Source organism: Mustela putorius, unplaced genomic scaffold (genome assembly GCF_011764305.1).
Source record: "Mustela putorius furo isolate JIRA1106 unplaced genomic scaffold, ASM1176430v1.1 tig00000835_pilon_pilon_pilon, whole genome shotgun sequence".
Lineage (NCBI taxonomy): Eukaryota > Metazoa > Chordata > Mammalia > Carnivora > Mustelidae > Mustela > Mustela putorius.
In genome coordinates this window covers 6,786,368-6,798,134 of record NW_025421492.1, presented here as the reverse complement: position 1 = coordinate 6,798,134, position 11,767 = coordinate 6,786,368, and the positions used below count along the sequence as shown (strand labels likewise).

At 49.5% G+C, this 11,767-nt stretch overlaps 1 protein-coding gene across 4 annotated transcripts in view; it reads right to left on the bottom strand.

The window, feature by feature from the left end:
- The window catches only part of ZNF236 (zinc finger protein 236), a 99,534-nt gene that overhangs the window by 38,253 nt on the left and 49,514 nt on the right, over positions 1–11,767 (bottom strand). For all 4 annotated transcript variants that reach the window (XM_045085241.1, XM_045085238.1, XM_045085240.1 and 1 more), the window contains 4 exons: positions 4,897–5,038; positions 4,062–4,322; positions 1,180–1,427; positions 90–191 (listed from right to left, as the gene is read on the bottom strand). In XM_045085241.1, the coding sequence (XP_044941176.1) occupies positions 90–191; positions 1,180–1,427; positions 4,062–4,322; positions 4,897–5,038 (753 nt within the window). The remainder of the gene's footprint in view (positions 1–89; positions 192–1,179; positions 1,428–4,061; positions 4,323–4,896; positions 5,039–11,767) is intronic.

The window sequence follows — 11,767 nt, the reverse complement described above, 5'->3', positions numbered from 1 at the left end:
TGGAGACCAAACACTGCAGAGGGGCCTGCCGTAGAAGGCCCCCGACCTGGGGACGGCCCCGAGACGCCCGTGTGGGACCCACCACTGACCCTGCGACAGGCCGGCCGGCTCGAAGGACTGCTGCGGAGGGGCTGGCTCTTCGAACTGGTCCATGTGTGCCGGGAGGGCGGGCGGCGGAGCCACAAACCTGTCTGAGACAGAAACAGGGACGGAAGGGGGTTCGCACACGTCCAAGAACTTCCGGCCACCCACTCAGTCTGCCAGCATGGGGGCCCTCGCGCGTTTCTGAGACTTAGCCTCCTCACTCGGTGCAGAGTAGGGCAGACATAGATATGTAGTCCAATATATATGTGTGTGTGTATATTTATAAATTATTAACTCTATTCTATAAGTTATATGTTCATAAACATATAAGCACTTACGCATTTACATCTACACTATGTATTTGCATGTTTGTATAAATATGTAACCTTATACATAGGTAAGTAGTATGTACAGTGCATCTACTGTATGCACACACAGTTCACACACGGGGTAGAGGGGAGGCATGATGTTTGCACTTCCAGAACACCCCACTTCACGGTTTTGTCTCAAACTCAGACAAGCTCTCCAGGGAGATGCCCTGAGTCCGCGGACACCCAAGGACTACGCAGCAGGATCTGGGGTGAGCACCGCTCCAGGCAGCGCAGCGGACAGAAAGCACCCGACCTCGCTCAGGCCTATGCACACGTGGGCCTTCCGTACCAGCAGACTGAGCCGGCCGGCCCACGGTCTGTGAGCAGGCCTGCCCGGGGCCACAGGCGGCCTGCGTGGAGGCGCCTCGGCTGCGTCCCCACGCTCACTGTGTACAGTGGGACGGGCACCTCTGCAGCCAGATTCCGCCGACGAGGACAGCAGCGGCTGGAGGGCTGCGGGCCGGGCACACTGGCGCGCAGTCCCGCACGGCGCGGTTACAGATGGACGGAGGCTGGCTGGGACGGAAGCTATTCTCGACACAGGACGTGCAGGAGGTCCTGGGTCTGTACCTCCCCATGCCAGCAAACTCCCTCTCAGGTGGACACACAAGCAACGGGGACTCAGACAGTCAGAGACGAGAGACACCCAGACAGACCGGCCTGCGCATGATCGGCTACACGGCCGTGCGGACTGTTCTAGAGCTAGGGCTGGAGAGATATTTGCCTTCATCAGCTTCCAGGGGCTGGTGCGTCAGCGGCTGACCCAGGCCCGCGTCCTCCGTGCGCACCACCTGCTGCGGCTCCAGGTCCAGCATGGCCTCGGGGTGGGCGGGGCCGGCCGCCTCCCGCAGCTGCTCGCTCTCCATCCCCACCTGCATGTGCGTCGAGACGTGCACGCTCGGCTGGTCCCCGGCGCCGTCGTCCAGCGAGGCGGCTTGCTGGTGCTGCTGGAGCTGCTGGGCGAGCTCGTATCTTCAAAACATCAACGACAATCCGCACGGTTAAAACCCACGTCCACGAAGAACTGCTAGGCCAGCCGCCCATCATTACACAACATTCCAGAAAAGCATTTCATTTTGGAGCCGCAGTGGCAAACCAGTGGAAATGAAACGCTATTAACAATTTCAAAGAAAAATTAAGTTCCCTCGACTCTGAGTGCTTTCACGGACGGTAGAGGCACGAAAGCAGCCGAGGGAGGGCGGAGGACAACACACGCCAGGAGACTTCAGATGTAAAAAGAAAATTAAAAAGACACCGCATGTCTCAAAGTAAAACAGTCCCAGGTCAGAATTAGAATTAAAACTCATCCTGCAATGAGTTAAAGTGAAAAAGAACTGAGCAAAGTAAGACAGGGCCTCCATGGACCGATTTCAGTATCATGAACAAAGGTGGAGCGCAGACCGGGACAGAGTCCTGCGACCTGCTGTCCCTCACGGTCTGGGGCCACAGACCCCTCATCTGAGCCACGATCTCCTGGGTGACAGAACACAGACCAGGAGGCATGTACGTGGCTGTTCCTACTTTCTGCGAAACCATGTCCGCATCAGTATGTCCTCTGCATACAGCAAGTGCACCAGGACGTTTCCATCAAGGTTGACAATTCATATTTCAAAGAGAAAAATAAACAGTGAATTCAGTGAATGAGTCAAAGAACCTAAACAAAGCAGCTCCCACAATTACCTGACAAACATGCTGCTCGGGAGGGGCATGACCGGTCGGACCCCGCTCTATGGCACCAGGGTCAGACGCAAACACACTCCACCACTCGCCCGACTCCAGAACCTTACAAATCTGCCCACCTAGAACGCCATTCTTAATTCTAACAAAAGCTTTCGTCTTCATTTTCTAGTATCAGAAACAGTCACCTCTCAGCTACTTTTACTGAGGAAGGGGAGAAATGTAGTAGAGATACCAGGTATGAAAACATACACGGTGTCTCCTGGAGGCAGCAGTGCGAGGCCCTTCCCCCTGGGCTTCCGCACGGCCCCCCACAGGGCAGCAAGGGTGCCTTGCATGGGAACGTCTCTGCACTGCTACTACTTTCTATACTTTCACTACTTTGTATGCTTTTACGTTTTGTGCTTATTTGCAATGTAAGTCGGTATGGTATTTTAGGGATTCCTAGCCCTTCCAAAGAAGGGATGGAACAGGGGTGCTCCCCCCTGCCTGCAGATGGGACCACAGTCCATCCGCTCTGTAGGAGGAGACCACCAGCTCTGCAACACGCCAGACCTACAGTATTGACGCTGTCACCTCAAGTCACACACTCGTCTCCTAGAGTAACTGTGCCATGTGTCCCTCAGCATACGCCGTGACGAGCAGCGGCCAGTGGAACACTCCGTCTAACAGGCGGCCCAGCCAAAACCAGCCGGCGCACTTGCCGGAAGTTCTTCTCCTGGCTGTCAAGTCCATGAACAAGGCCTGTGGGGGCACTCCGACACCACCTCAGCGGGTGCACAGACTTAAGAAGGCCTGAATTTCGGACAGAGAAAAGGTCTTCTTCGTGTGCCATTGGACCAGGTCCTGTCCAAACTCTACCCCTCCCAGCACGTGCGGCTCTTGGGCACCTAGTACAGCAAGCAGTGAGCACAGGGCCCTGAACATCTAGGCACCACGAGCTCCCCAGCTCAAACGCACGTGAAGCTCATCATTTCCTCCGTAAGATGCAGGAAAGCACAAGCTGGACGGAGAACTGGCGAGCGGCCCCCACGCCGACACCAGCACATCATACTACAGCAGCTCAACTCCTCAGCTACGTAATCATCTGTGCTAACATGAAAGAAGACAAGTCTTTGTCCTAAGTGCTTAGGCATCCATGTGCTTGGGCACCCAGAGGGGTAACACCAAACACCTGCCGAATGCTTCTTCTACCAATCTGGTTTTGTCCGTAACACCAGGCAGAGATACCTGGGTTACAGGAGTGCCTGAAAGTCAGTGTTTTGGAGCTGAAGGTTAATATTCTTTGACGGTGGACCTAGTGACTCTTCCTTTCAAAGTCTCCCAGGATGTGGTGGCCTTATCCAGGCTTCCACTACCACACAGACCACCGTGGAGCCCCAGAAACACCCGGGAGGGAGCTCCAGACACAGCCGGAAAGGCGTTCCTGCAAGGGCCTCTTGGCTAACCTCCATCTGGAGACGGGACAGCCCTTTAACCAAGCACAAATGATGGATTTACATGGTAACAAAAACATTTGTTCCTTTTAAGTCAGCAACACAGAACTGTGACCATGCAGATCCATGGACAACATGCCCAGCAGTCACAGGGCTAGCTGACTACGGCTCCCCTCTGCTGTCCTCACGACCGGATGACAGCATCAACCCAGTCTAGGGAGCGCGGCAGGTACTACTGCCTGTTCTAAGAGAGCTTACACACAGCATTTGGCCCAACACAGACTATCTCAATAACCCATAAAAAATAAAAGCATTCACGTTTCAGTTGTGGCTCTTCACAGAGCCTCAGACAACGATAAAAGTTTCTTCAGCCCATACACCTGAGCTCCACATAATACTACAGGAATCAAAGACAATGATTTCTTAAAAACACCCTCCACCACTATCTGGGAGTTAGAGATTGCTAAAAAGTGACCATCAGAATTATACCTACCTATGGGTTTTCATGTGCTTTTTGCAATTTAGTGAGGTCTTAAATGTTTTCTGGCAATAGGGACACATATAGGGACGAAGGTCATTATGGATACCCATATGCCGCCGTAAGCTCCCACCAGTGGTGAAAGCTCCGTTACATATCAGACACTTGAAAGATTTTAGTCCAGTGTGCGTTCGGACGTGTGCTTTGAGCACTCCTGCAGAAACAAAGCCTCTTCCACACTGAGAACATTTAAAAGGCTTTTCACCTGTATGTGATCTAAAAAGAATAAAAATTTTCATGAATAAGCTTCTTACAACTTTATAACGCTTTATACTCTAAAGAGCACTCGCACATTCTTTCACTTGAGCACCACTTTTTAAAGCTAAGCACTGAGAAACCCGAAATCCAGAGAGCTTGGGTGACTTGCCCAAGGCCACACAGGAGGCACAGAGCGGAGGCCCCTAAGCGCTACACATCGGCATGACATTTCCCCGTCCCTCGTCCGTCCCTCCTCGCTTCACTGTCGCTAGCACCAATCATTAGTCTCCACACGGACCACCACATGTGAAAATCTGCTCAAGTATGTAACTGTAACACGACAGACCAGGTACTGTCTGGCATGTCCTAGATGTTGCAAATGCTGGAGTGCCAATAAAACTCAGAGACCATTTGGGGCCACATACTTTAGTTGAGGCACTAAAAAGAAGATGCCCATCACCGATAAATATTTTGGGGTCAAGTGCGACATTTTAAATACCCAAAGCGGACACTACCCTCCTCACTACCTCTCCACATCACCGGCTCCCGACATCACTGCATTTCCTCTACATTTCCGAGTCTGTTACCTTACCTGATGTGTTGTTTAAGGTGGCAAGATTTTTTATATGCACGATGACAGTAAAAACACTTGTACGGTCTATCTGCTTCGTTTACAAAATTATTATTAAAATAACTTTGAAAAAACTGGTTTCTTGGAATGGGCTGGATAAGACCTACAAACCAAAAGAAAATCAGGAATAATTCACTGTTAATGCCACTAAAAAAGGTAAACGTCAAAAAGCATCTGCTTTCCCCAGAAGACGAAAATTTTGAGGAGTTCAAGTATAGAGTCCAGCGTTGCCACTAAAAGCTATCTTAACTGTGTTAGAAAAAAGCCCATTGGGAAACACAAAGTTAATGGAAGACAGGTATTTTCCAACATAAGGACGCTCTGTGCATCACAGTTATTTCCTTTGGCTCTAGAACCAATTTTTAATGGACTCCTATGTCTGTTGGCATGGAACCTAAAGAAACTATGTCCCAAATGTAGGTTAATCGGGACACTCAAGCCCTGTTGTTCAGCGTGGAGACTGCGCCCTAACTACTGCAGTAAACTCAAAACACATGACTCTAACATGATCTTTTGTTCTAAAAACAAGTCAGCATTTTCATAAAAATGTTATTGAAGGGTTATTCATGGATCGCAAAACTGCTAACTTCAGTATTTCAGGCTTGACATACTTTCAGTAAAGGAAGAACCCGTCGGGTTGACTACGTAATAACACGTCTCATCAAGCCCGAGTTACACACAATTCTGGACAAACACACACCTGAGCCTTTGGAATCACCGTGCATCCCCTTGAACATGAAGAGGAGGACTTTCACGTCAGCTTCTCCTGGGCTGCTCCTCCTTCCCCCGGGACGGCAGAGCTGCCCGCCAGGACCTGGGCCCGGCCCCCAACCTCCCTGCTCCCTTCACTGTGCCAGTAACTCCCGTGCGAGGCTTCTCGGCAGACACCTTTTAGGTTACTCCCCCCACCCAACTCCTTGTACATGAGAAGCACCCCTCCCCCTGGTCATATGGGTCAGGTATTTCAGAATTTCTGAGAACTCCCTTCCCTGTCTGGTTAAGTCACTGGCCAGTCCTGGGGATCCTACTTCTCCAATGCCTCGTAAACCTGTTTCCCCATTTCTATTCTGCTGCCCCAAATCTCAAACCATGCAGAAAAAAATACCAAAGCCGGAGAGAACTCAGCAGCTCAGCAAAGCCCCATCACTCCTCAATCAGACTTCTGTCCTAATGCTTGCGTCCGAAGCCCATCCAGTTTTCAAAGGGAACTCAGAACCCTCCCTTGTGATCGGTGTTCAACCCCCACAGCACAAGCCCTTAAGCTGCCACGACCTTTCCCGCTTCTCAAGTCTCCGGGACCCGTGGAGCTGAATCAGGGCCATTCGGAGTAGTCTCTGAGCTAGTCTCCGAGCGAGAGTACCACTCACTCTCCAGCAGCTCCAACGCTGTCCTGTGCTCCTGGCTGCTTCCTGGCCCGTCGGCTCCCGCACACCCATCCCAGGACCACATACTGAACCTATGGGGACAAACCCCCAAGGTGAGCCTCCAAATCTCTGTTCTGCTCAACCTTCTTCTGTCACTGAAGGAAGCAACGGGCTCACATGCCTTCAACGGCTTCCTACCAAGTATGTCATGCCCACGACTGCCCAGCGCCGGCTCGCCCTCCACGTCCACCCACGAACCCTTCACGTGTCCCTCTCGACCCTGCGCTCTCGCTGTTTTCTGAGCAGACCCAGCACTTGTCACAGCTCCTTCCCCCAACCCCTGTCCCCACTCCCCTGGCCGTGGTGTGAGCACAGGACCTGTCCCAGGGACACAGCCTTGAGCCCATGACGGCTGTCGAGGACAGGTAAAACGACCCAGGAAATTCAGCGAAGAGAACGGGAAGCTCACGTGAACATTCTCCCAAAGGGCAACTGACAAGAGGGATGCGTCAGGTCTGGGTCCGCTGGGGAAGCCGCGACACTCGACGCTTACATAGGAGGTCTCTTGGGAGAAGCTCAACAGCAACCCACAGGCCCAGTGATTTGGGATCTTACGCAAACAGGCTCAGTAACTACTAGCATAGAAGTACCACTTAATTACAACTATAAACTCCAAAGCAGTAGTAGCTGATAATCCACTTTTTTGCTCCTTGTTGAACTCAAGAGAATGGCTTTGTTTTCCTTTTTAAAGATTTTTTTTTTTTTTTCCAAGCAGACTCCACAGAGTGTGGAGTCCATTGCGGGGCTTGATCCCAGGACCCTGACCTCAAGACCTGAGCCGAACCAGGAGTCGGATGCTCAACCAACCAAGCCACCCAGGCACCCCTGAAATGAGTGGTTCCCATGAAAAACACCAATAAAAAATTTTAAAACTCAGTCCATAAGTAAAATGAACTGTACAAATATACAAATTTAAGAAACTAATTTTCTGTACTTTATTAGATAATACATACATTAAAAAGCAATGAGAAAGAAAAATAAAGTGAAATAATTTTAAGCAACTAGTTCTACAAATGCCATTAAATTTCTAGAAATAGGTAAAATAAATGAAATTCAAAGTAATTTCGAAAAAGCCGAGGTCCTCCAGAGGTTGTCTTGCATCTATTTTACTGGGGAAAAGACACTTCACAAACAGGAAAACAAGCTAGTGCTTTTGCCGTTTGCTCACCAAAAAACACCAGGCCTCACGAGGAGGGGCCCGGAGAAGCTGCTCCCCAGTTACCAACGAGTGAGACCTGAAATCAGTTCGTGGAGTCTGGACTTCAGGGGAATGTCCTCCTAGAGCCCTGCACGGCGGAAACAAAGCCACTTGCTGGCAAGCCTGCGGTTTCACAGGAGCGGTCAGGCCTGGCCCCGATCCCGCTCCACTGGACAGACAGCCCCGCGCTGCCCGCCCACGTCGGCCTTTGCCAAGCAGCCGGACGCCAGAATCGGACGGCGGGCCCTCACGCGGGCTGTCCGCCCCGGCCCTCACAGCTCCCGGCCCCTCGGAGGCCCACTCTGCGGGACACGTCTGCTCTACACAGCGTCCCCTCCAGCCACCTACTTCTGTAGCAAGCCCCCAAGCACACAACTGTTTCTCCTGTGCCTTCTGGAACCCAGGTTCTCCAACATATATCGCTTCACAGAATGTCTAGTTCATCGTTTCTTTTCCATACCAGGGAGTCTAGGTCAACACTGTGTCCCTGGAAGCTGGAACTCACTTCCGGTGACTGTTCTGCTGGGGGTTGAGCAGTCCTAGCCTTGCGCCCGAGCCCGGCTTGGGTCTCCCAATCTGGCGTCACTTCCTTCCCAATCCTGCCTGCAGGAGGAGCCGGGTCCCTGTGTCCCACTCTGACGCAGCCCGTGAGCGCTCCGGGGCCATCTCAAATAATTAGGAAGCGTGAGAAGAAACACCAGGGAAGCTGCTCTCGGAGACGACTGCCACTACCAGTTGTGTGCACACTAACAAAAGAGCTGGTTCTGCACAAACACAGGTGCGATCGAGCACACACACTGTTCTGGTCAGACTGCGTACGGAATCACGTCTACGGCCCTCCCCAGTCAATACACGGGACCCCATGTTCATCAATCTTCCAACTTCCACAAGGAGCTCCCCTGGACTGGTGTGTCCAGCTCACTCTGCGGAGCTGTGCTCCCCTACTGTGCTGCGGTGCACAGCGGGGCTACACGGCTGCTTACCTTGGTGATCCCCGAGCCAGGGCTAGCAGCTCTAGGGGGTGTCCAGGCAGATGTACTTAGAAACAGGGCCCTAAATGGTCCTGAGCCCTTCACAAGTGGGGCGGGGGTCCACTACTTGGAGCTAGCAGGGCAGTGAAATGACAGACCTCATTTTTCAGATGCTTTGTCAGTTCCAGTGATTTTACAAATATAAAGTTCTGTTACATAGTTGGGCTAATTACCAGGTCTCAAACTTTGAGGAAAAAACAAGACAAAGGGTGAACAAACACATGTAAACATGCTACAGTCTTAGTAGTAACATGTCGTTCCTACTAGACCATCAGTCGATACATATAAGGAAACTACTAATCTCAAAGAAAGGCACGAATTCCAGTTGATTAATCTTGTGTTTCAAAAACAAACTGGAAATGTCCTTAAAACTCCCTAAAATTCCAGGACACCTGGGTGGCTCCGTTGGTCAACTCTGACTCCTGGTTTTGGCTCAGGTCCATGACCTCGGGGTCGGATCAAGCCCTGCGTCAAGCTCTGCGCTCAGCGTGCGATCTGCTTGAGAACCTCTCTCTTCCCCTCTTGGCCTCCCTCCCTCGCTCTCTGAATACATGTGTACACGCAGACATACATAAATCATAAAAAAGAACCTTTCTAAATTCCTCCTATGACAGAGGAAAAAGCTTTATCTTGTTACATCATTTGGGGAAAATATATTTAAATCTTAGAAGAGCTTCCATATATTGTCAATAGCAAGAAAATGCAAATACAACAAAATAAGAAAATGATGACAAACAACACATTATATATCACATATAACATGCAAAATAAATAATGAGGTTAGACAAATGTGCTTAAAAAAGGCAAGATAAATGCTCTAATATCAATATAATTAAAACATGAATATAAACTCAGAAGATCAATTGTGACAGCCCTGGGGTTTAAAATAACACTTTCTTGGTTTCTGGCTCACTTTCAGAGAAAAGGTATTTCAAATATCTGTGCTTCCCAAAATGAAAAGACAGGGACACACACACACACACACACACACACACACACGCATACAGTCATCTACAGGGGCAAACAGCGACTTCCAAGAATAGGTACGTATCAGTCTGTGACTGGGAAACTGAGGAGCAGCTCCGTATGAGAATCTCTTTCCCTCAGGTCCGGTCCCCCCAGTTCTCCTGAGGAACCGGCGGCGGCGTCACTGCAGACGCCGAAGGCAGGGAGCAGCGAGCTCCGGCTCGCGGCTGCCGACACGGTTCCCACAGGAGACTGCGCTAGTATCCGTCCTCCCATAAGGAAACAATTAAAGGAAAAGAAAGAAAAGAACGAAAGAACACATTCTGCTTGTGACGGGAAGCCTCAGGATTCAGTCCCTGCCCAAACCTCCTGTGCGGCCCACAGCTCAGCACGGCGCACCCCAGCCCCAGCCGACCCCTTCCTCCAATACCCCTCCGCCCCTCTTCTGGCAAACACAAAGTGGACCTCTTGTTCTAGGAGTTTTTTTGGTTTCTTCTTTTGAGATTCCGCATGGAAGGGATCATACAGCATCTGCCTTTCTGCCTGTCCTGCTGCACTCAGCAGTAACACCATCAAGGTCCATCCATGCTGCTACAAATGGTAGGATTTCGTTTTGGCTTTTTTTTAATGGGCAAATAATATTCCAAAATTTCTTGACCTATTCAACCACCGATAGACACTTAGGTTGTTTTTGTCTCGTGGCTACTATAAATAATTCTGCTATGAACACAGCGGTGTGGCTCTCTTTCGGAGCTAGCGTTTTCATGTCCTTCGGATACAGTTCCGCAGTGGATCACATGGTAGTTCAAGTTTTAATTCTCTGAGCATCCTCTACGAACTTTCCATTGCAGCTACACCTACTAACAATCCCACCAACAGTGCACAAGGTCTGCTTTCTCTCCACATGTAGCTCAACATTTGTCATCTCTCATCTTTTTGATGAGAAAAGCTGTGAGGTGACACCTCACTGTGGTTCTAATTTGCATTCCCTACAGACCAGAGGTGTTAAGCATCTTTTCGTGTACCTGTCAGCCTTTTGACAATATTCTCTGGAGAAAAGTCCATCAGGTAGTTAATCCACTTTTTAATTTTTTTTAATTAATGTATTTATTGGGTTTTTTTTTCTTTTTTGCCATTGAGTTGCATGAGTCATTCATGTATTTTGGATATTAACACTTTGTCAGGTACCTTGATTGCAAATGATTTCCATTTCACGGGCTGTCTTCCCACGTTACTGATGCTTTGTGTTGCTGTGTGCCGACTCTGTAGTCTGACGTAGTCCCACTTGTTTTTTATTTTGTTGCGTGTGCTTTAGGTGTCCTATCAAAAACATCATTAACAAGACCCAGGTCAAGGAGCTTTGTTCCTTTGTTTTCTTCTACATCTTTTATGGTTTCAAGTCTTACATTTAAGTCTTTAATCCATTTTGAGTTACTCTCTGTAAGTCATGTAAGGCAAGGGTGCCGTCTCACTCTTCTGTGTGTGAATGATCAGCACTAAGGCTGAGAGACTGTCTTTTCTCCATTGCGTGTTCTTGGCTCCCTTGTCAAATACTAGTTGACCGTACACGCTTGGGCTTATGCCTGGGCTTTCAAATGGACTCCAGTTTGTTTTTGTGCCAGGAACGCAGACTAGCAATGAGGACAGCTTTACAGTATAGCTTGAAATCAAAAACATAACGTCTCCTGCTTTGTTCTTCTTTCTCGTAATTTCCATGGCTATTCAGGTTCTTTATGGTTCCATATCAATTTTAGGAGTGATTGTTCTACTTCTGTAAAAAAAAACAATGGAATCTTGACAGGATTGCACTGAACCCACAGATGGCCTTGACAGTACTGACATCGTGACACTGTTAAGTCTTCCAGTCCATGAACATGAGCTACTTTTCCATTTATTTGTGTCTTCTTCAACTTCTTTCATCAGTGTCTTTTAGTTTTCAGGTACAGATTTTTTATCTCCTTGGTAACTTTATTCCTAAGTATTTAACTGTTTTTGATACTATTGCTCTAATTAAGACTTCCAGCACTGGGGCGCCTGGGTGGCTCAGTGGGTAAAAGCCTCTGCCTTTGGCTCAGGTCATGATCTCAGGGTCCTGGGATCGAGTACCACATGGGGCTCTCTGCTCAGCAGGGATCCTGCTTCCCCCAACCCTCTCTCTGCCTGCCTCTCTGCCTGCTTGTGATCTCTGTCAAATAAATAAATAAAATCTTTAA